The sequence below is a fragment of the Anabrus simplex genome, chromosome 7 (assembly GCF_040414725.1).
Source record: "Anabrus simplex isolate iqAnaSimp1 chromosome 7, ASM4041472v1, whole genome shotgun sequence".
Classification (NCBI taxonomy): domain Eukaryota; kingdom Metazoa; phylum Arthropoda; class Insecta; order Orthoptera; family Tettigoniidae; genus Anabrus; species Anabrus simplex.
Window position 1 is genome coordinate 331,279,934 of NC_090271.1, and position 23,893 is coordinate 331,303,826.

The following is a 23,893-nucleotide window of genomic DNA, read 5'->3' on the forward strand; positions in this document are numbered from 1 at the left end:
AAGCCCACCATCATTGCTGCATAACAAGGGATATCCCGTGGATCCTTAATGGAGTGGTTTCCCTCTGGCCTTCTCCATCCTATGCCGTTGACCATACTGGTTCATCCGCCTTTAGGAGCAGTTTCCCACTCCAAGGGCAATCGAGTGCCCTACCCTTTACCGGCTCGTCCGCCCTCCTTGGAGGCCGTTGGCACTTGGTAAAGGGGGCCCCCTTATCCCTGGGGGTATTCGGTCCATATCTTCTATCCAAGAATAAAACCAACTTGGTAAGACTGGGGATTAGTTCTTCCGCCCTTCCAAGCCGTTGGGAGACCTCGTCTTCCGCCTCAGAGACCGTTGACCATTTTCTTTTTAGCGTCATTTGATCCGCGGGTGCTTATTTGACCAATGCCTTATTCGCACCTGTCCTGCATACCTACAGGACGTCCCTTAGCAGCCATTCAGGCGCGCCGTGTCGGGGTTGTGCTCCCCGCCCCAGTGTCTCGCGCAGGATTATGTTCAGCTCCTACTCGTTTCAGAGCCGAACCCCGTATGGTACTAAAAGTTTAAATTTTAAAGAGTCATTGTTTTAAGGAGCCTTTCTCCTGGACAGTCGAGATTTCTTCTGAGGACGCAGACAATTTCACCTTATTTTCCTGACACGGCATAAGCCCAAAAGCCTATACAGTATCATGTCTATAAGTACGGGCCATGAAACCATCATGATGTGTTCTGGGTATTATCATTCAGATTCAATTAACACCGCAATGTTGAATGAATTACATATTACCTTCTTCTCCCTTTCTTGTGGCTGGCCACAATCATAGCGAAGTCGGCGTGATATTCGGTAGTCCTTATCATTCTACTCGTATCTAGTCCTGCTCCGTTCCTCAGCCAAGAGCGTTTCCATCTGTTTTACTCTGTATGATCAGTTTTGTGGTTTGTTAAGAAGGAAGTCACTATTTCCATTGTCGACTGAGTTAAATGTAACTTTAAAACTTTTCACTTTGTGGAATACACAAGTTAAATATGAGTATTATTATTAAACTAGGTAGGACTAGTTTACTAATACGAGGGTAAGTCAATAAGTATCTGCAATTTTGCTCTAATTGTCTTTAAATTGGCTCTATGTGCTCACGAGCCGCTATATGGCACCGTTGTCTTCGTCTGTGGTAGGTTTCAGCGTTATCAGATCAGTACGGCTTGCGCTGTTGCTACGTAAATATGGCCGCGCCACTCTCTGTTTGCGTTCCGTAATCCATTTTTTTTGTGGTCTGAGGGTGTACCAGGAGTGGAAATTCATAGAAGACTTTTAGTACCATACGGGGACAATGTTTTTCCACAGCGAATGCTTCCACTTCATGCTCTGACGTTTGCTCTCTTGTTCGAAGTGTTGAGCCCATGTTTCATCTCCAGTGATGATCCGTTTCAGAAACGTTTCAACTTCGTTAGCATGACGGTCCAGTAGGTGATGACAGATTCTCACACGATTGCGCTTCTTATCTTCATTGAGTTGTTTCGGAACCCATCTATAATAGACTTTGTGAAAGTTAAGTCTCTTGTGCATGATTTTATATGCAGAACCATGGCTAATGTGCATATCGTTTGCCACGTCATCTCGTCTGTTATTCAGGATCATATCATGCACTTGTTCAATATAGGTATCAGTTACCGCTGCAGATGGATACGCGGTTCTTTCCGCATCCTTCACGCTCGTGCGATCCCATCTGAACTCTTCAATCCACTAGGAAACACTTCGTTGTGGCAAAACATTGTCCCCGTATTGTGCTGAAAGTCTTGTATGAATTTCCGCTCTGGTACACACTCAGACCACAAAAAATTGGATTACGGAACGCTGTTCCTCCTTGGTGCAAACATGGAGTGGCGGGGTCTTCTTTATACGTCGCCACAGCACAAGCTGTACTGATCTGATAACGCTGCAACCTACCGCAGACGTAGACAACGACGCCATCCAGTGGCTGGTAAGTATAAAACGCCATAGAGCCACATACTTATTGAATTGCATGCGTAGTTTAAAAAGTTTAATAGTGAGTATTTTTATCCCGTGTTTACTAATGTGTTTCTTTACAGGTATGTTGTAGTATAATATTTAACCTGTGTGTTCAACACACTGAAGAGATTTTAAGTTACAGTTTTAGTCGGCTGTACTTGTAATTCCTCAAAATATGTCCATGGACTTTCTTTTCTGAATTGTAATTAAATTTAAAATAAATTCAATAATGTAAGTAGTTTAAGATTTTAGGTAAAATTACATTAAAATTTGTTTCAGTATTGTAAATATTATTATTCTTTTATTGTGACATAATTGTGCAATCAAGGTAATTTTAATGTTATAATGGCCGTAATATGACAGAACATGACATGCTGACAGCTTATACATACTCAGAAACAAGTTCTAAATAACTTCACAATGATGCTTTAATCACGAAAACATTGTCTCTGCTTATCAGTCTTTACGTTCGTTCTTATTTCAACATTTTATCCGTTCTAAGGATAACTGCAACGTATCGGGAAAAAATCACGGATCACTTTGTGTCAGATTGACATATTACCTTAACATGGAATCCTCGTTCAAATTTTAGTAGTAAAATGAAATTCTATTCCAATAGTTATTCGTACAGCTGTCCGTTCTACTCTATGGAAACTCGCAAATGAAGACATATTTCCATGAAGTGCAGTCGACGTCATGGTATCGACCAAAACGATCCATGACACCGCACAGTGTGTTGTTCAAGGCTTTGGGTTGACCAGGGGCCCACGTGTTGTAGCAGCAACTGGTCAGTGGCTCACCTGAACAATGAGAGAGAATACAAACACGTTTAGAATGACGGCAACACGACATAGGATAGTAACGCATAATACAATTTGGGTTTAAATAATTTGAAAGGGAAGAGCCTCAGGAAGACTAAATATATTTCACGAAACCTTTCGTCACGTCCCGCTCAATTACTCAGATAGTACCGAAATATTTGAACTCATATACGACAACAACAACAGCAGTCTAATGTGACGAATATCCCCTCAAAAGGTACTATTCCCTCAAAGAATTTTTGGGAAGAGACTCCGTGGCTCAGGTGACAGCGCGCCGTCCTCTTACTGCTTGATACTGTGGTTCAAATCCCGGTCACTCTATGTGAGATTTATGCTGGACAAAGCGGAAGCGGTACAGGCTTTTCTGCTGGTACTCCGGTTTTCTGTGTCATCTTTCTTTCCAGCAACACTCTCCAATATTATTTCATTTCATCTGTCAGTCATAAATCATTACCCCAGAGAAGTGCGACGGGCCTCGGCAGCCGACACAATTTCTGTCTCCGCCGCAAGTTGGGGGCTTCATTCATCCCGTCCCTGACCCGGTCATTGACTGGAAAACAGTTTGTAGGTTTTCATTCAAGAAAGTTTAAGGAAAACTCAAGAAATGTATAACACGAGTTACATAGAACGTTCGCAAGATCGGGTATGGTACAGCGTTTAAGGAATTAGACAGCACATTTTCGTCTGGATTGCTCATTCATCTACTGCAACGTATGTGGACGAAATACTGAATATTTCTGAAGTGGAAATAGCACCTTCTGAACATAAACTCCCCATTTACTCTTTGCAAACTCATGACCGAGAAAATGTCTGAGTTGTTGCGAAATGGTGAAATGAAGTTCTTCAAAGCTAATAACTCGTAACGAGTCGCATTGTGACCACCGCGTATATAACTACCGACAGAAATATGATCAAGAGAATATCATGCCGAACACAAGGATGATCTTACGCCGTAGAATAATATTTATTTCAACCATTTTACAAATTCCTATGTATGTACTGTAAGTTCAGTGACGGCTGACTTTTGCACTACGCTATATTTCATATTATTTGATTAAAACACAGTGCTTCAGAAATTTTAAGGGGGGTCAAAACCGTAAGCGGCAAATTTCTTTATTAACATTCATTCATTCATTCACATCCTTGCTGACGCAACCACTCTTCACTGTCATTTGCTGTCGTCATCACTTGCACACAATTATTGTCACATCCTACTCTCTTCTCGATATAGTCTGAGTATTTCTTCCTAGGCTGTCCGCTTCTTTCCTTCCCCAACACTTTCGCTTGAAGTATTAACTTAACAGAGAAAAAAATCAAATATTCATTCTATTGTTAAATATGCTACAAAAGTTGTTGAAAAATGCTGCACATTTTCGGATATGTGCATGTTTCCTGGCAAACAGTCCGACTCGTTGGCTGCCAGCGGTCAGCGTACTGGCTTTCGGTTCAGAGGGTCCCGGGTTCGATTCCCGGCCCGGTCGGGGATTTTAACCTTACTTGGTTAATTACTACGGAAAGGGGACTGGGTGTTTGTTTTGTCTTCATAATCATTTCATCCTCATCACAACGCGCAGGTTGCCTACCGGTGTCAAATATAAAGACGTGCACCTGCCGAGCCGAACCCGTCCTCGGATATCCCGGCACTAAAAGCCGTACGACATTTCATTTTTTCCTGGCAAACACAAGCAACTTCAATAAAATAATTCTAATTATAACGTTGTAAAATAAAATGTTCAAAACTTCCCACATTTTTAACAATATATCACTGTTTCCCTTATAAATTCGAAGTTTATAAGAATTTTCGTCTTTTCCTTTTTTTATGTGTGTATCAAACGTCCGCCTAAAAAGAACCTCAATCACTAACATTCACTGTGATTTACATATTTCTATCGAGTTTTTATTCTGAGCACCTGAAAGTATTAGTTTTTTGGTAAATAAATATATATGTTATATAAAATCTATTATAAATCCTATTGACCTGAATGAGGTGCAGATTGTAGTAAAGCACTATGTGATGAAAACCTTAATAAAGTATCATTATGCGTGGAACAGTAAGATACTTATGAAGGCAACTGTGATATATTGTTAAAAAGGCGGAAATTATTGAACATTTTATTTTAAAATGTTATAATCAGAATTTTGACGTTATTAAAGTTGCTTCTGGTTGCCAGAAAACATGCCAATTTCGGGATATGTGCAGCATTTGTCAATGACTTTTGTAGCATATTTAACTATCGAATTAATATTGGCCTTATTTTTCCTCTCTTAGGCTGAGTCTCCCCCGATAGAAGAAAGTGTTAGTCTGTTAATATGTACAATGAGTACCGCTATATCTGCAGTTTACGTAAAATACTTAAAATGTTATAGACATGAAACTTCGTATTCGGAAAGTCCTTTAAAAATACAGGAACATGAATTTTGTAATTGTTTTCGGGAAAAGCAAATAATGGATGTGAAAGAAGTGAAAAAAAGAGTTGAATAATTTCTTATGGGGATACTTTTATCTTAAAAACTGAAGATGTTACGGACATTGAAATGGTTTTATGAAATCTCCTCTTCAAGCCTACACCATCCACAAGGTCCAGAAACAACCATCGGATGCTGGGTTTAAAACCTCATATCCCTGAGAGAGAGTCCCCCAGGTGAGAAGGTTAGTAGCGTGTCCGCCCCCAAAAGGGGAGATAAAGCGAACAGCATAGAGCGGGCAGAAAGGTCAAGCAAAACAACACACAAGAATCACCAAACAAGAGCAAAAGAACACTTACCTTGGAAGTAGGAGGGAAGCAGATAGAGACAGCGGGCAGAATTAAGTAAGAAACAGTGACAGTGCTTCATTGACTTAGTGAAATGAAAATCCACCATTAGTAAGTAAATAAATGACTTCAATTCACCTTATTTCAAAAAAATAAATATATTGCAAAATTAAAGGAGAAAATGGAATTTAACTTGAAATTAAAGGTCTTGAAGTATTATTTAAACTCACTGGATAACTCTAATAAACAATGAAAAGTCTTCCAGTAGTGGAATGCTCAGACCAACAAATGAAAAACCAATTAACATAATTGAATAAAATTAATAGTGTTTGAAATGACATAAATTTAAAAGGACAACAAAGTATAAATTAAATAAATAAGTTTTAAAAGAAAATAGAACGCTGACCTCGATAAGAAAACTAATGAAACACAAGAATTAAAGCTTATCTACTCAACTGGTCGGATATTCTAAAATTGTTAAACTTAAAATCTAGAAAAGTTAGGCCTAGGTTGTAGTAAAATTCACAAGATAACTCTTACTGGACGGCGAGTCTTCGCAAGGGATAGTATATAATACCACCAAAACACGCGAAACCACATTTCGAAATTTACGGAACCGGGAAAAATAACTGGCGAAATAAATGTTTACTTTACACTTAGAACACACCAAAATCAATCACATCCACATAAAGGAATGTACCACAAAACACCACGCCCCGATTAAAATCCAAGTTAACCCAACAATCAAATCTACAACCCGTTGCCAAGGCAACAACAACAACAACGCGTGCCCGCAAGGACAAAAACGGACACAAAAAAGCCCCAAAAGCAAAAATAAATAAATAAGAGCCACAAAAAGGCAGAAGAGAAAACAATAATTAACCCCAAAACCAGCCCCCAAAGAAGAAAATTGAGGAAGGTTAACCCAATTTCAACACAACCTTGCGGTGGCTCTCCATTTACATAAATTTCCAGAAATTTTTTCAGATGAAATCAAAGTTATGATTAAAATAAATTTTGATTTTAGTCCGCACTGTTTTTCCCTACTAAAACACTAACATGAAGCTTCTTTGTGAACACATGGTAACGTAGCGAATATGCAGTCATTACACCGATCGGGGATTACCATTATTATTATTATTATCATCCCGGGTAGAGATCACTTTTTTTCACTTCTGACCAAGATTTTCCTTGAAATTTTTCAGTTCTTAGATTTTTAAAAAAAAGTAAGATTTCGATCCATGAACAGGGAAGAGACGCCGCGAGCTACATTCAGTTACCTTACGCAACCAGGCTTCAAGTCGACTATAAAATGCAGTTTAACTGCTCGTGCACCAATCTGAAACTAATCGAGGCCAGCTCCAAGGTTTATAGGGCACCACATGCCCACAGGGGCCTGCCCCGAACCATCCACCGGTCCAACCCACACGACTTCTTTCCATGGCGATTCAATTCTAACTGCCAGCGTGCTCACGCCGCGCAGCGGGGCATGCGCACAAGCGCAGAACCCATCGGGCAGACTAAAAGTTTAAAGCTTAGTCGCCAGAGCGTAGCACTTCGCAGCGCGAAATGAAACAAGAACGGCGAGAAATTTCACATTAAATGTGAAACGATAATGTTCTTTCACAAGATTCATTGACACAAATTTCTAGGAGTACAGGACCCAGTCCAAAGGGTTTATTTGGGAGGTTAGGTACCTTAAATACCGTCACACGTTTAAAATAAAGAAATTTGCAATATTTTTTGTTTTATTTTCGACTTGGGAGAAGACTGCTTCTCATATGTACAGTTCTATGTCGCATAGTCCTCTAAGCCTCAAAAGACAATACTACAAACGTCCTTTACAAAGAGTTTTTGGGGTAAATGGAACTCAATTTTTCGTTGAGTTTTTATACTTTAGGGATTTTTAGATAACATCTTAGTATAGTACCGAGGAAGGATCACTTTTATCCAATTACAAAATCCACGCGAGCAAAGTCGCAGGTTTTTGTCATTACGCCTAATTAATCTGAGATATTAAACATTTTCACGGCCACAGTCACTAGTTAATATTTGGACGTCCACTAAATATAGTAGATCCAGACATTTTTACAGATAGTATTTTCCCAGTCCACTGATTGCTAAGCACACCTGCCATATTTTTCTGATTTCTCCATCCAGGCAGTCGACGCGTAATATCTACCCAATGTAAAGGAATTGTTTAAAACTGTGTGTTTTAAGTCAGGATATGGTACGTTAAGTGGTTAAATTCTTTATAACTGAACTGAACATCTTATAATGACTGGACTGTGGAACCATGAGAACTCTTTCAACCGGCGATAGGTCTTAATCATGTCGTGATATGAGCACACTCATTTTAGCGTAACGTGGATTTTATTCAACACACTGATTTTATGAATTCGATTTTTTAAATGCAGGAACAATGCTTTGTAAATAGGAAAGACATTGTCTGAAAATCTCTAAAGTATAACAACTCACCGAAAAACTGAGTTTCATGTATCCTAGAAACCCTTTGTAAAGCACGTTTGTAGTATTGCCTTTTCGGGCTAAGATGACCATGCGACATAGATCTGTACATGTGAGAAAGGGTCTTCTCTCAAGTCGAAAACCAACAAAATATTACGTGTTTCTTTATTTTTAAGGAGATTTCTAATACCTATTTCCACGTCTGTAACACCTTCAGTTTTTCAGATATACGTATCCCATTAGAAAAAATTCAACACTTTTTTTTTCACTTCTTTCACACCCATTATTTGCCTTTCCCGAAAACGAAAACAAAATGTATATTCCTGTATTTCTAAAAGACTTTCCGAATACCAAGTTTTATGTCTGCACCATGTTAAGTATTTGATATACACTGCAGATATACCGGCACTCATTGGTTTTATTAACGGACATAACACATTCATCTAAGGGGGCAGACCCAGCTTAACAGAGGAGAAAACAGCCAATATTCATTCGATTGTTAAATATGCTACAAAAGTTGTTGACAAATGCTGCACATATCCCAATATTGGCATGCTTCCTGCCAACCAGAAGCAACTTCAATAATGTCAAAATTCTGATTATAACATCTCAAAGATAATGTACAATATTTCCCATCTTTTTAGTAATATATCACAGTTTCCTTCTTACTGTTCCACGGATAATGATGATTTTTTGTCCAGGGTTTCCTCACATAGTCTCTTTCTAGGATGATGAAAACTTCCAGGAAAATATTTGGATTATGCAAAATTGCAACGTGTCACTCAGCACAACTTGTTTCAAAGCAGGTATAAACTTTTTGTTTTCTGTTATGGAGAACAAGACTTGGTACACTCTCATGAGAGAGTAGCACTCCCTGGCAACACTGTATAGCAGACATAACTAGTTACTTACCGAGGAAGTTTCGTTTTTATGTTCGTGTCTCATTGCTGTGAGATTGCTTTCGGAAGATGGTGGATTCGAACCACATTGTCAGCAGCCCTGAAGTTGGTTTCTCATTTTCAGCGTAAGTCTTACCTGAATTGGTGTGGCGTACAAGAAATAATAAAAAATTCCTGGAGGTCGCAGACAACGATTATGAACGTAAGATAGTCGAAAATATATAGCATGTGAGGGGCGCTCTTTCACACTTAAGCCTCTACTGTACAAAACCTGCCCGATATGCGGTATAGTATTAGCATAGTCTCTCCCACAAAAATGTGAAATGTCCAGTCATACCAAAAATAATACTTGGAAAATTACTTACTTACTCCTTCCTTAAATATGGTTTGTGTATTAATAGTGTTAGTTGGTAGAAATATTAAATTATCACTTCTGAAGTGGACTAAGAACTGAATGTGTATCCGCCCTTGTGCTTGCCTTTAAATGTGTTTAAGAGGTGAAAACTGAACTGAGATTTGCATTGTCGTTCATAATTTCAATTTCTAAGCAAACCCCCCGAAGTCTGAACAAAACTACGCACAATTATCGTGGGGCTCTATATGAATCTGGCGTGGATTTTACTTACTTGTACAATAATACTGATATCATTTTCATGTTTGACTTTCGTATACAATCATTGTTCTTCATATGATCTACTACATTAGGTTTGTGAGCGAAAACTCCGTGTGTCTGCCTGTGAAAATCTTAGGAAGGGTTGATCATACGCCTATCTTTGCATCCAGCAATAATCAAATCTACCTGCACCATGACGTGTATAATACAATGAAATAATGAAGGTAATGCATTTTCTTACCAAATATGGATCTGAATATCTTGTCGGAATATCGAATATGAATACCAACAAGGCAATATCTGTCCGCCTCAGATTTCGGTGTGGCCGAAAATCGAGCTAACATTTCCTGCACCACCACTGCTTCTCCATGGGTGTGTACTACGATGAGATGGCCGCCCTCCTGCTCACATGTCGCTCTGGCAGTTTCCCATGAAGCTGGACTGGTGTGAAGCTTGTAGAATCCCAAACCATTGATCATCTCGTAGCCGGCCGGTGGTTCCATTCCACGAGCTGCACAAAGATGCATACGTTCATAAACATGGTTGCAAGATTCGTGCTTAACGATTCAAATCCCAGAAGTAGTGTGACAAGTACGATAGAAAATCTTGGGTGGGAGACACTGGGGATTAGAGGGAAACGATCACGGTTATGCGCCATGCATAATGCTTACACGAATAAGCCAGCTTTGGGAGAGTTGAACAGTCGACTAGAAAAGCCCTGTTACAAAAGCAGGACGGGTCATCGCCATAAAATAAAAGGTAGATCGCAGGCAACTAACTACGGTAAATATTGGTTATGTAGCGCATACGTATCTACGAAATGTCACTGTAATATTTGTCCCTAATGGAACACATTAATTCCGTTTACACAAATGAAGTGCAAAGTCTTCGGTAAATTAAGAAATACCGTGGGGAGACACCAAGTTAGTTGTAAGATTAGAGGGTTGTAGGTTTGGTCCTTACATCTGGACTAGTCATCCGCCCGTGTAAGGGGCCATTTAGTAATTTAATTGGTGGGTTTTTAGTTCTGTCTATAATTGTTCAGTTCACTGGGTTTAATGGTTATTTGTTTTATCTAATAGAATTGTGAACATTTATCTGGGCTAAATGCCTGCAAAGTTCAATAAATTACTTACTTACTGACTTACTAGAGAAATATCTAGAGAAATATGTATACGTACTTACGGGTTGTAGACAAGACTCCCTTATCTTGTATTCCGCTGCTCGTGCCGTATTATGTTTCTATCTTGAGGTCCAGGGCTAGCACCGACGAATGGGAGTGCTATGTCTGTGAATTTTCATTACCTTTGTCCATATGGCTAACGGTCCAAACAGCAAAATAACATGATTCCCGTACCAATAAATATATCATTTAATGGATGAATTAGCGCACAAAACGAATGAGCAGCTAATTAATTCAAACAACTTCAGTGAGCAAAGACATCACACACCAAAGTGTTAGACAAACAAAACATATACGCAAACGTTGCGACGTAGCAGAAAAAAATAGTTTTAAGGTAGTAATTTATGTATCCATATCACTATCTGCAAGTAAAATATTTCCTACTATTTCTTAATTTACCGCAGATTTTCGACTTTATTTGTCTAAAAGGAATTATTTGTTCCATTTGGGACAAATATTACAGTGACATTTCGTAGATACGTATGCGATACCTAACCGTAAATATTCATTTGTAAATCCAAAAATTGATTATTGAAATGCATTACCTGCAGCTATCTTAAAGTCTTTGCCCAAAAATGTAAGATGCTTCAAGAATAGACTCCAGCATTCTGTAAATTGTGTGTAAACGTCTATGCGATGGTGCCATATTGTAATGCAACGTTGAACCCACTGTAAATTGTAATATTAAGGTATCTGAATTATTTTAGGTACAAGTGAATATTTTATATGAAGGTGCCTTATTTACAATGCTAAGTTAATAGTAATTGGAACGCTCAATCTACTGTAAGTTATAGTGTAAAATTTTGTGTACAGTGAAACCTTGGATTGTGAGCATAATTCATTCTGGCAACATGCTAGTAATCTAAAGCGCTCATATATCAAAACAAGCTTTCTCATAACAAACAATTGAAACGCAGATTATTCGTCCACAACAAAATATAAGTTAAAACAAATTAAACTGCAGTTTACAATAGAATTATTGTTGGTGAAAGGGAGACGAGAGAGATGACAAGAGAAGTGTTACCTTGTAGCACGAATTCCACTACCGGAGTCACTGCTATCTGTTAGCTCGCTGGAACTGTTTCCTTTTCGTGCAACGTTAACGAGGAAGCTGTCCAATGGCTGTTGCTTTTGCCTCTTTTTTAGGATTTCATTAAAATGTGATATTGCATTATCTCTGAACTGATTCGTCGCTCGTACTGCTACAGCCTTATTCCGGTGGCGTTTTTCTACAAAATTTTGCACCGTTTCCCACATTTTGCACTTCTTCCGAATCTCGGTCCATAACCTCATCCTGTTGTTCGCGATGCAGGACCATCAGTTCGTTGGTGGTCAGTTTCTGGCTATGTTCTTCCACCTGCTCTTGAATGTCCACGTCATTCACATCCAGCCCCATAGTCTTCCCTAAGGACACAGATTCATCAACAAACGGCGGCTCACTTTCGCCAACAATCCCCTCAAATTCACGTCCAAAAACACAGTCAGGCCACAGATTTCCCCAAGCGGAAGTGAGAGTTCTCTTGGTGACTCCATCCCCGGCTTTATCAATCACCTTCAGGCAGTTCACGATAGGGAAATGATTTCTCCCAAACTCACGGAAGGTAAAGTTTATTCCTTCGGTCACTTCGAACCATCGCTGAAATAGTGCTTTGGTGTATAGCTTCTTGAAGTTCGAAATTACTTGCTGATCCATAGGCTCGAGTAGTGTTGGTAGGAAGGAACTTAATCTTAACGAACTTGAATTCTTCCAGTAAGTCGTCCTCAAGGTTTCAAGGCCTGAAGATGAGCAGGAGCATTGTCTATAACCAGTAAGACTTTGAGCGGCAGATTATTTTCTGAAAGGTATTTCTTCACTACAGGAACAAAGACCTCGTTCATCCATTCAACAAAGGCACAGGGGAGGGGAAAACCTAGGCACACGTGACGCTCGTATTGCGGAACCTCACTCGCTTATCAAGTTACAATTTATTGAAAATATTTGCTCGTCTTGCAAAACACTCGTAGACCAAGTTACTCGCATTCCGAAGTTTCACTGTACTTAAATTACGTGTGAATTTGGAAATGATAACGATGCTGGATTTTGAATGTTAAATTAGTAATTTCTTGTATTATTTTCTTCCCATGGAATTGGTTGCTGTACATTACTAGTTTTTGTTGTTGTTGTTGTGTAATTATAATTTAACTTCATTATCACACTGCTGTAAATGATCATTCCCACCGGGATATTTCCCAATTGCGATTTATTTTTTTAATAATAATAAAAATAATACTATATGTATCGAACAAAACAGCTAAATGTGCTCCTTAAGTGATGTAACCCATGTATGTTGCGTTATTTCATAGGTTATGTGCAACACGGTCTTCAAAAACGAAAAGAAGATTGAGTTTAAGTCCCCACTTACGTGTGGATGTTACTGTCGTTTGATATTGGAAGGAAACTATCTGTAAATTAAATTACTTTTATATAAGTACATTATAATGTTAATCTTCATTGCTTTGTATTCTTTTGTTTCATTTTTAACAACAACCTGCGGAATCCCATGTCAATTCTTATCAGCTCTCGTATCGCCTGCTATCTCGTGAACTTCTCAACATCTATATTCTAATTCATCCAGTTTTGCTGTTTGTTGAACTCTTTCTTCATTTAAAGAAGTGTATTGAATACAAAATCCTTTATTTTCTTAAGTTTAGTGCCTGTATATGAATAAATATGGGCTCATATAATCGTATATCACTGAATTTGTGTATGCGGACTGAGATCTGGACAGTTTCTTAGTTGTGTTTACGGCAGTTGCGTATACTGAGGGCTACCAAGGCTATCGGTGAAGACCAAACCTCAAATGAGAATGATGGAAATCTAGAGCACATTATGGTGTGAGCATCTGACACATTGTTCCATTTACAAAAGTAGAAAACAATGAGAAAATAACGTCGCACATATTTCTGATAGCAAGGTATCGGAAACTGATACTGCACTCCAAGTCCTGCGTCCCTCTCTCCTCGCCTCGCCGTGCCTAGCGCGGTTTGCTGCTGAATGTCTGCTAGGTCCGGAGACCGGGGGGGAGGGGGGCTAAACGTGCTAGGATTCGCTCCGTCAGATCACGACTGTCAAAGAACAACCACGCATTATTCATCGCATATACTTCCTCACCTCATACTTCTGAGTACGTGTTGAAGAGACGTTAAGTGCAGAACAAAAATGGCAACTGGACACTAGTGGGATCCAAAGCGGCAACCTCCCGATTTCGCGTCGATGTTGTGGGTTCGGATCCCACCAATGTCCGGTTGATCATTTTTGTTCTACACTTAACATCTCTTCAATACATACCTTTATTTTCACGTAATACGTCTTAATAGGCTGAAATGCGATTTCGATGTTAGTTCATCATTACATTAAGTTAAGCACCGACTTAGATTCATATGACTGATTGTAATAGACAGATGACGAGGATTGCTGTACTTCAATACAAGAATCTAGGTTTATTTGTGAGCTATCCCGTGAATTAATAGCTCAGTCTGTGAAACATTTGGATAGTATCAGATACGCAGATGACCTGTGAGGTTTGAATCCAAGTCCCTAACATGTTTATGCTTTTAACGTTGTTATTATTATGCTTGGCATTACTAAACGTCACTCGATATCGTGAAAGAGTGCTCTTTAATGGAATGAGAATACCTAACCTTGGTGAGTTAATGGCTCCTGACGATATCTTTACAGCAGCGGGAAATTACATTTTCACGTGGAAACCGAAACACCTAGCGAGCTCGTCCAATAATTTGCATATGCCCTTGGTATGTCACTGTGTGCTGTTCAAATGGTACATAGCCTAGGGCATAACCCGGCTATTCCAGAACTGAGCTATTATCCTCTGATGTTGAAACAGGCAGACAAAATCGAAAGGAAAGTAATCTCTGTACAGGCCATGATGGCCCTTGGATGGGTGGAGTAGTTAGCTCTACGCCTTGTCGCGTTTGCCCCCCGGTAATTAACGTAAATTATACTGGGAAAACAGCAGGGATGTTCTTCGTGTTATGTACAGAACGACGGCGCAGTCACATTGGCGGAGAAAATGTGTCAACTCGAGAAAATGAGACTACTTTGCTACTTTTGGGCGCGCGACAAACTCGCCCTCTTTGGTGCGGCAGAGCGCATACCGCTGTCACTACTGTGCTGCAGGGAAGGGAGGGGAAGTGGGGTGATAATGCTCCTTCCCAGCCGCAGTAGCCTGTTCTGTCCATGTTGGGCATTAAGTTTGCGGTATGAGTTGTTGAGAATGGCTCCGTTTCGGTACACCAAAGAAATGGCGGATCCGCACCAATGGCAACGGGGGAGAATACACACTGATTTATGGCACTCGAAACCCTAATCGGCGACAAACTCATCATTCAGTCTTCGTGACGACTGGCAGGCGACTGCATGGAGGAGGGCGGAAGAAAACCCTCATGTGACAGTAGTGCGCGTGCGCACATTTCAACATCGGTTTAGTGTCAATATTATTGGGCCGGCATTGTTGGTGACTGTGTAATCGGGCCGCATATCATTTCTCCTTGCCTGAACGGCCAAAAATGTCACCGTTTCATGGTAGGATCACTGCGTTGATTATTGGAAGATGTTCCCCTGTATATTAGGCGGCGAATTTGGCTGCGTCATGATGGCACTCCATCGCATTTCACGTGCCGTGTACCTCAGCGTCTATACTCCGCACGGCGTTACTTCTAAATTGAAGTTTCGCAAAACAAATGAGCATCACCTTTCCTCTGTTGCCAGCGCGCTACGCCCACGCGAACAGCTGATGCAATACGACCGCGGCAAACAGCCCTTGTAAAATGTAATACCGTACTCAGAAAAACGAATGAATATGGATTGAAAACAAATTCACAAAATCTACACTTACTAACAACATCTGACACTAATAAGAGAATATATTATGAAGAATAAAAGAGAATGAAGAAATAACACATCACTCTCCGCTAATGGCTGCAACAGGAAGGAGTCCATGGCCTTCAAAGGGAACACTCCACTGATGTGAAAAACACACTAATTACTGAAGGTAAAGCCTAAAGATAGTGAACCGTACCAAATACCATGCACGCTGAGGGAGATAGGTTAACCATGTGATGACTGTAAATATTAGAGTTTGCAAGTAGGTTTCGAGATTGTGTTCTGCCGATATAAATCGATATGAACAGCAGCTTGGGATTGGTTGGATGTCTATGCTTCAGCGCATAACCACCAGGCAGAGCCAAAATCTGCCAAAACGTCAATTTAGAAGTAGACAGACAGGTAAGCCGTGGTAGGCCGGTTAAGTGACCTCAGCGCTCGGGCGATTTATCTCTGAACTTTTCTTGTTACGTGAAGATCGAAGCAGAAGGGAATATTGAACATTTGCTGTAATAAAACCTTTGGGCGTATTATATATTTCGTTCAGTACTTCATTCATTTTACAATGTCGTGAGTAAATGAATGCACGACGATTGCGGCGGCAGCGATGCATTTTCGCGCATTAAAAAAATTAAAGAACGTTACTGGACCACAGGCCAGATGAGAAATGATCGGGTTCATCGTGTGTCAAAATGCTGTGTTCTTACTCTGTGTGTGACCGAGCTCGGTAGCTGCAGTCGCTGAAGTAAGTATCCAGTGTTCGAGAAATAGTGGGTACGAACCCCACTGTCGGCAGCCTTAATTAAGCCTTAATTAAGTCCACGGCTGATTCCTTTTCACTCCCAGCCGTTTCCCATCCCATCGTTGCCATAAGACCTGTCTGTGTCGGTGCAACTTGTAATAAGAATAAAAATACAAATTGTTTCTGTCAATGCCGCGATGACGCGGTCCCTCAACGAGAGAAAACATCACGCACCGTAATCCTGCGTAGCCATGCGCGCCAATTGAAACATGCGAATTAAAACGCTTTCTGTAGGTCGCATGAATTAATTTCCGAAAGAAATATTTTGGCCGTTCTGTTATTCTTTGTTAATTTAACGTGTGTACCAAAGAAGAGCCGCGATTCCCTGGAACGCATCCTTCCCTTGTCAGTGTTTACTTGATTGGCATTTCGAAAACCTTTCAACCCTAGCTAAAACTCAGAAGATTTTCGAAGATGCTAATCTATATTCTAAGTCACTCAGCCGTTGCCCTTTGTTCACGAACTACAACGTTTCTATAGAAAACCAATGTTTAACTGAAAGTTATGACTATGAAAGCAACTCGGAGATCTTCTAGCTATTATTAGATTTCAGAGTGCATCATGTTGACACGGTAAACTTACTTGTAACTTCTGTAGATATTTTAACCATCTCGGAGCCGTAGCAGAGTGCTACATCTTGTGCCACCTTAAACTCCAAGTTTGTCATTCTTCGTCTTTGGGATAACTGACCGAACTTCTCCTGGCTCGCAACATCAACCTGAAATGGAATGGGATTTTTACAATTTTTAAATGTCTTCCAGACGGTACATCATATGTTTCAATAACGGATTTAAAACACTATTAACCGAAATCCATTCTTCTTATCAATTGGAGGGTGAATGTGGAAAAGGATGAAAGTGCCATAATAGTGAATGAAATGCTGTTGTTCTTCTTTTCTTCTGCAAGGATCATACAGCGTAACATGGTGAAGGCTAGAAGTATGGAGACACACGATATGAACCTCCAGTATTCAACATATTACGCCGTATGGTCCTTTCAGCAAATTCTGACACTGAAAACGGGCATTCACCATCATGGCGCTTTCACCCTCTAGCAATTTTACTTTGCTATTACAGTATGTTACAGTGCACGAAATCTCCCTTGAGTTAATATCGAATGCCCCTTCCAGTGTGGAAAGCGTTAACTCATTTATGGAGCTTTAAAGGTCATAAAAAATCATAATATGAAGATAAAGTTAGAATTCAAGAAGATAAATTCAGGCAAGTATGGGTCGACACATTTTCAAGTTTTTCGAAATAATTTAAGAAGAGACTTGGTGAAGAATTTATACGGAATCTGCCACCTATGGGACAGTCTTAAATGTTGATTGATTGATTGATTGATTGATTGATTGATTGATTGATTGATTGATTGATTGATTGATTGATTGATTGATTGATTGATTGATTGATTGATTGATTTCATACACCGAGGAGTTGCACAGCACGTAGGGGAATACGATGGTGAGAAACGTGAATTAACATCAACTATACTATTGTATGCATAAGAGATTAAGTAGGGGGTGCAGGTTGGAAAGAAATTGAGTTAGAAATGGCTGTGTAAGTGAGGGGAAATTGAAGGAACTTCATAGGAAATTGAATCTAGCAAAGAAGTCAGCTAAGGATAACATGATGACAAGCATAATGGGTGGTCATACAAATTTTAGTGAAAAAGGGAAGATTATATACAGGTGCCTTAAGGCAGAAACAGGTTCCAGAAAGGACATTCCAGGAAACATTAATTAAAAAGGGGAGTGTGTATGCGAGGATCTTCAAAAGGCGGAAGGTTTCAGTCAGCAGTGTGTAAAGATTATTCGTTACGTGGATAATGTCCAGATAGATGAGGTGACTAATAATGAAGAAGTATTAAAATGTACCCATGATAACAATGACATTTACAGTAAGATACAAAAGTTGGAATCTATAAAAGCGATTGGAATTGTTAAGATTTCTGGGGATACACTAAAGACAATTGTTTGGGATATAGTACCAAATAAGATGTACTTATTTAATTATTGCTTGCACGAAGTAGCTATAACAAATGAGTGCAGATATGCTATAGTAGCCCCTTGGTATAAAGGAAAGGATTATAGACAAAGCTGATAATTACAGGCCAGTCAATTTTACATGCATTGAATGTAAGCTTTAGGAAAGCATTCTTTCCGATTATATTAGGCATGTTTACGAAATTAATAACTGGATTGATAGAAGGCAGTTTGAGTTTAGGAAAGGTTATTCCACTGAAGCCCAACTTACAGGATTCCAGCAAGTTATAGCAGATATCCTGGATTCAGGAGGTCAAATGAACTGTATCGCGATTGACCTCTCTAAGGCCTTTTGATAGGATAGATCATGGGAGACTACTGGCAAAAATGAGTTCAACTGGACTAGAAGAAAGAGTGACTGAATTGGTGGCTATATTTCTAGAAATTGGAACTCAGAATATTAGTGTAGGCGGAGCAATATCCGTCCCTGTAATAATTAAGAGGGGAATTCATCAAGGTAGTATTATGGAGCTTCATGTTTTCTTATATATATATATATATATATATATATATCAATATCAATGATATGTGTAAAGAAGTGGGATCAGGGATTCGGCTTTTTACAGATGACGTTAATTGTACAGAGTAATAAATATGTTACAAGGTTGTAAGCAATTGCAAAATGACCTCGATAATGTTGTGAGATGGACAACAGGCAATGGTATGATGATAAACGGGGTTAAAAGTCAGGTTATGAGTTTCACAAATAGGAAAAGTCCTCTCAGTTTTAATTACTGCGTTGATGGGGTGAAAGTTCCTTTTGGGGAGCATTGTATCTGGGTGTGAATATAAGGAAAGATCTGCATTGGGGTAATCACATATATATGATTGTAAATAAATGGTACTGATCTCTGCACATTTTTGTGAGGGTATTTAGGGGTTGTAGTGAGGATATAAAGCAGAGGGCATATAAGTCTCTGGTAAGACCCCAACTAGAGTATGGTTGCAGTGTATGGGACCCTCACCAGGATTACTTGATTCAAGAACTGGAAGAAATCCAAAGAAAAGCAGCTCGATTTGTTCTGGGTGATTTCCGACAAAAGAGTAGCGTTACAAAAATGTTGCAAAGTTTGGGCTGGGAAGACTTGGGAGAAAGAAGACGAGCTGCTTGACTAAGTGATATGTTCCGAGCTGTCAGTGGAGAGATAGCGTGGAATGACATCCGTAGAGAAATAACTTTGTGTGGTGTCTTTAAAAGTAGGAAAGGTCACAATATGAAGATAAAGCTGCAATTTAAGAGGACAAATTGGGGCAAATATTTGTTCATAGGAAGGGGAATTGGGGATTGGAATAACTTACCAAGGGAGATGTTCAATATATTTCCAGTTTCTTTGCAATCATTTAAGAAAAGTCTAGGAAATCAACAGATACGGAATCTTCCACCTGGGCGACTGCCCTTAATGCAGATCAGTAGTGACTGATACCAAGGAAATTCTCGTTCCATTTACCCGGGCTTTATTCTGCTCCACGAGCTGAAATTTTAAGTGGAAATTGCATTTATGATGCACAAAGTGAATCTACTTGACATGTGTAAAGGGATCGGGTTGCATTTAAAGACGTCGTTCCCTAACATAATTGACGTCACCATCATTACTGAGCAGTTAATTGGTGATTTGGCCTTCCTACCTTGCATCCCATTGATACCTAGAGATTTGTCGTTCCAGTTTAATTTTCAATTTCCTGCTCAAGTCTCTTTCACTGGCTGAATCGATGGGGCAAATCTTCAAATATGGCGGGAAAAGATTGCTTTATGAATGAATTTCTCATTACCGGGTAAGTTGGCTGTGCGGTTAAGTCTGCGAAGTTTTGAGCTTGTATCCGGGAGATAGTATGTTCGAATTACACTGTCGGCAGCCCTGAAGATAGTTTTCCGTGGTTTCGCATTTTAACACCCGGCAAATGCTGGGGCTGTACCTAAAGTTAAGGCCACGGCAAATTCCTTCCCACTCCTCGACCTTCCCTGTCCCATCTTCGCCATAAGACCTACCTGTGTCAGTGCGACGAAAAGCAAATTTAAATGAATTTCTCATTAATGATTATATGTGATACTTTTGAAGCCTGGAAACACCGAAAATGTATTCTTTCTTATTCCATGAAATATAGTTTATACAGAACAACAAAAGTAATCCTCCTTCTGTATTTGTATACAATCGTCAATGTACTGCATGCTAATAAACAATGTCCAAACCTAACCAACGCTCTGGTGCAACAGTCCTGAAGGGCCTTGGCCTACCAATCATCCGCTGCTCAGCCCGAAGTCCTGCAGACTACGACGTGTCGTGTGGTCAGCATGAGGATTCCACACGGCCGTCATTCGTGGCTTTCTAGAGCGGGACCTCCATCTCAGCTTCAGATAGCTCCTCAGTTGTAATCACGTGGGCTGAGTGAACCTCGAACCATTCCTCAGATCCAGGTAAAATTGTTTGACCTGGCCGACAATAGAAACCGGGGCTCCGGGCTAGAGGCAGGCACTCTACCCCTACGCCATGGGACCGGCTAATAAACAATGTCACATAGTAAATTAGAACGCATTTTAAATTTCATTTGAGTAAACCTGCAGGCAAGAGCATGCTTATAAGACTGACTTCAAAGCGCCGGTGAAAGAGTTGTCACTCATTTTATTTCAATGTCCCTGTGCAATCGTGGTGTGAGTACGACATGTATTAAAACTCTGAAAGGGATTGTTGGACTATGGGAAACAGAAATGAAGATCTTTGCATTCTAAAGGTTCAGTACCACAGTACACTACCTTCGTTATCCAGAAGCCAGAGTTGTTGCGGTGACTTGTAACTCCAAGACTAAATCCACCTCCATGTTTTTCTAACCTGCACGATCCATTTCCTCCTTTTAGGAACAACATCAGCGCCACTATAACCTGAAAAGAGGAATACAAACTCTGATTAGTTTATACCTGAATATCGTTACATGGTATCAAGTTTACGCACTTTAAAACCTTCTCTGTGCATCAGACACCACCAACAAAATATGGGCCACAATAAAAGAAATAACGGGGCAGAGAAATTGATGAAACAAACTGTGTTCAGGTGTGACACGGGAGATGATAGTATACGACCTAGTTCTTCGTAACTCTTCGCCGTAAACTCTAGAATAATACAACTGATTTGAATATTAATATACTGTATATTCTAAAGGCTAAGCCTTGTTGCCGCAGCCAATGATGTCTATCTTAGCCAGTCTTTTCAACTCTGCGTAGGTCTTGCAGTCCATTCTCTGAAGCAGGTTTTCGATAAAAGACACTTTGGATCGACCCTTCCTCATTTTCGAGCGATTATTCCTTCAATGATGTTACAAAGGAACTCTGTATGACACAGATTGTGTCCAATAAATTACATTTCCCGGTTTCCAATTTCAGCTATCAGACTCCGTTTTTGTCATATCTCTCTAAGGTCTTCGGTGTTGCTCTTCATTTCAGTCAAACTTACCCTCTCTATTCTACTCCAGATCCACATTTCAATTGCCTCTAGTCCTTTTCTCCTGTCCTAATGTCCAGCTTTCGCAACCGTACAGAGCACGGTCCATTCAAAGGCAAACATTTATGTTTATTGGCCAGCAGATGGCTATCTTTGCCATTGCTATCCTTTTTTGGACTTACGATATGCTCCGATTATCACTCGATATTAGGGTTCCTTCGTAGAAGAATTGTTTCACTTGTTCAATTTTCTTTTCATTTTTCTGTTCATTTTTTTTTGTATTTACATATTTCACATGAAATAATCGATCAAATGAAAAACCACACATTTTCTCACTTTCAACGAACAGTACTACGCTGCTGATCTAACAGTGCAATGTTCCAGACCTGGAATGACCAGGCCGCATACAGCCGTGATCCATGAACACTCTTAGTCTTTCTCCGGAGGAGGGTGGGGGGGGGGCGTCGAATACTGGAGAGTCCCAGGGAAAAAACTATGCTTTTTTACTAATCTGTTTCCTAGAAATATCCGATGAGTCGGAAAGCCTCAATTCACTACACTGACGGCGGTACAATCTATCTGACTTTGAGGCAATTTTTTCCTCTTAGCCAGAGGAGAAACCCCATCTTCACTGTTAATTTTGAATAAAATGAATGTAGAATTTAATAAACGTGAAGAGGAAGAAGCTCTTTTTAAGAAACCGCTCTTTTCAGGGTTGAATTTGGAGTTATTTAGTGAATTGTGGTGCTATAAATTTGAATATGCCTAAATTGTAATTTTAGACCAGGTCATACTACTACTGTTACTAAGTGAGCCTCTGCCTTAAGAGTGCACACTGCTCATTCAAAACAGAGCACCAGCGCTGGGATCGAACTGCTGGAATACTATGATGAACCAGTGAGTTACGTAACAGCAGTTCGGTATCAGTCCGGCTCCACGACTATGTGGTTAGCGTGCTGGCCTTTGCTCACAGGAGTCCGGGGTTCGATTCCCGGCGGGATCGGGAACTTTAACCATAATTGGTTAATTTCACTGACACGTGGGCTGGGTGAATGTGTCGTCTTCATCATTTCATCCTCATCATGAAGCGCAGGTCTCATACGGGCGTCAAATCCAAAGACCTGCATCTGGCGAGCCGAACTTGTCCTTGGACACTCCCGGCACTAAAAGCCATACGCCATTTCATTTCATTTCATTTCATTTCAGTACGGTATCAGAAAATGTATGAACCAGAGGAATGACATGCTAAAGAAGAAAGTTTTCTAACTCCGCGGCTATTTCCCGCTAATATTCAGTCAGACTGTTATACCCGGTACGCAGCAGTAATTCCATCTATCGGAGTTGAAACGCAGCATAAGAGACAAAGAACATCACCACAAACAATGTTCAATGTAATGTTATAGTTGATCAATGTTATGTACTTTCAAAATTGTAGGCCCTTCACATTTAGTTTTCTTCCGACTCTGAATTACCACTCTTATCATAGTCGGTACGGAAAAATTGAATAAAACATAAAAGGTCGGAAATTGTATTCTCTAACTTTTGTTATGTAGTACTTTTCGCTAATATCGATAACATAGGTATTTAAAAAGTAAATTTTAGGCGCCTTCCCCTAAACTACAATTTCATACAGGGCGAATAAAACTGTTTATAACTTAGACTGTAGTTACTCATTCCCAGACTCTATACATCGACTTTCATTAAATTCTGTTAACCCATTTTCTCGTGGCTCGGTGTTGATATGGACTTGGCAACAAAAATACAAATTAATGAATATCTGTGTTATCAATGCCGGTACGGTAACAATGTATGACATAAATGATCGGAAATTTAATTCTATATAACTTTAGTTATGTAGTATTTATTGATAGGACCAGTAATAATATAAAAATTTGAGAATTAAATTTTAGGCCTGCCCCTAAGCTACCATTTCACTCAGCGTGAGTAAAATGATTTAAGTCCAGATTGTAGTGGCTTATCCCCCGACTACACATAACGATTTTCATTAA

The 23,893-nt window shown here is 39.8% G+C and overlaps 1 protein-coding gene across 1 annotated transcript; it reads right to left on the bottom strand.

The window, feature by feature from the left end:
• Nucleotides 1-2,269: 2,269 nt before the first annotated feature.
• Nucleotides 2,270-21,323, bottom strand: LOC136877152 (hemolymph lipopolysaccharide-binding protein). The gene is made up of 4 exons (XM_067150962.2): nucleotides 21,203-21,323; nucleotides 16,992-17,127; nucleotides 9,784-10,053; nucleotides 2,270-2,790 (listed from the first exon to the last, which is right to left on the bottom strand). Exons 1-4 carry the CDS (start codon nucleotides 21,311-21,313, stop codon nucleotides 2,636-2,638), a joined length of 672 nt encoding a protein of 223 aa, XP_067007063.2. The 5' UTR covers nucleotides 21,314-21,323; the 3' UTR covers nucleotides 2,270-2,635.
• Between the last annotated feature and the right edge of the window lie 2,570 nt (nucleotides 21,324-23,893).

What these genes read in the sequence shown, in the direction of transcription:
- LOC136877152 (XM_067150962.2), bottom strand. Translation starts at nt 21,313, where the DNA reads ATGTTGTTCCTAAAAGGAGGAAATGGATCGTGCAGGTTAGAAAAACAT. An exon ending in CTGGCTTCTGGATAACGAAG is followed by an intron (nt 17,128 to 21,202) that starts GTAGTGTACTGT and finishes ATTCCATTTCAG; the next exon opens with GTTGATGTTGCGAGCCAGGA. An exon ending in GATATTCAGATCCATATTTG is followed by an intron (nt 2,791 to 9,783) that starts GTAAGAAAATGC and finishes CTCATTGTTCAG; the next exon opens with GTGAGCCACTGACCAGTTGC.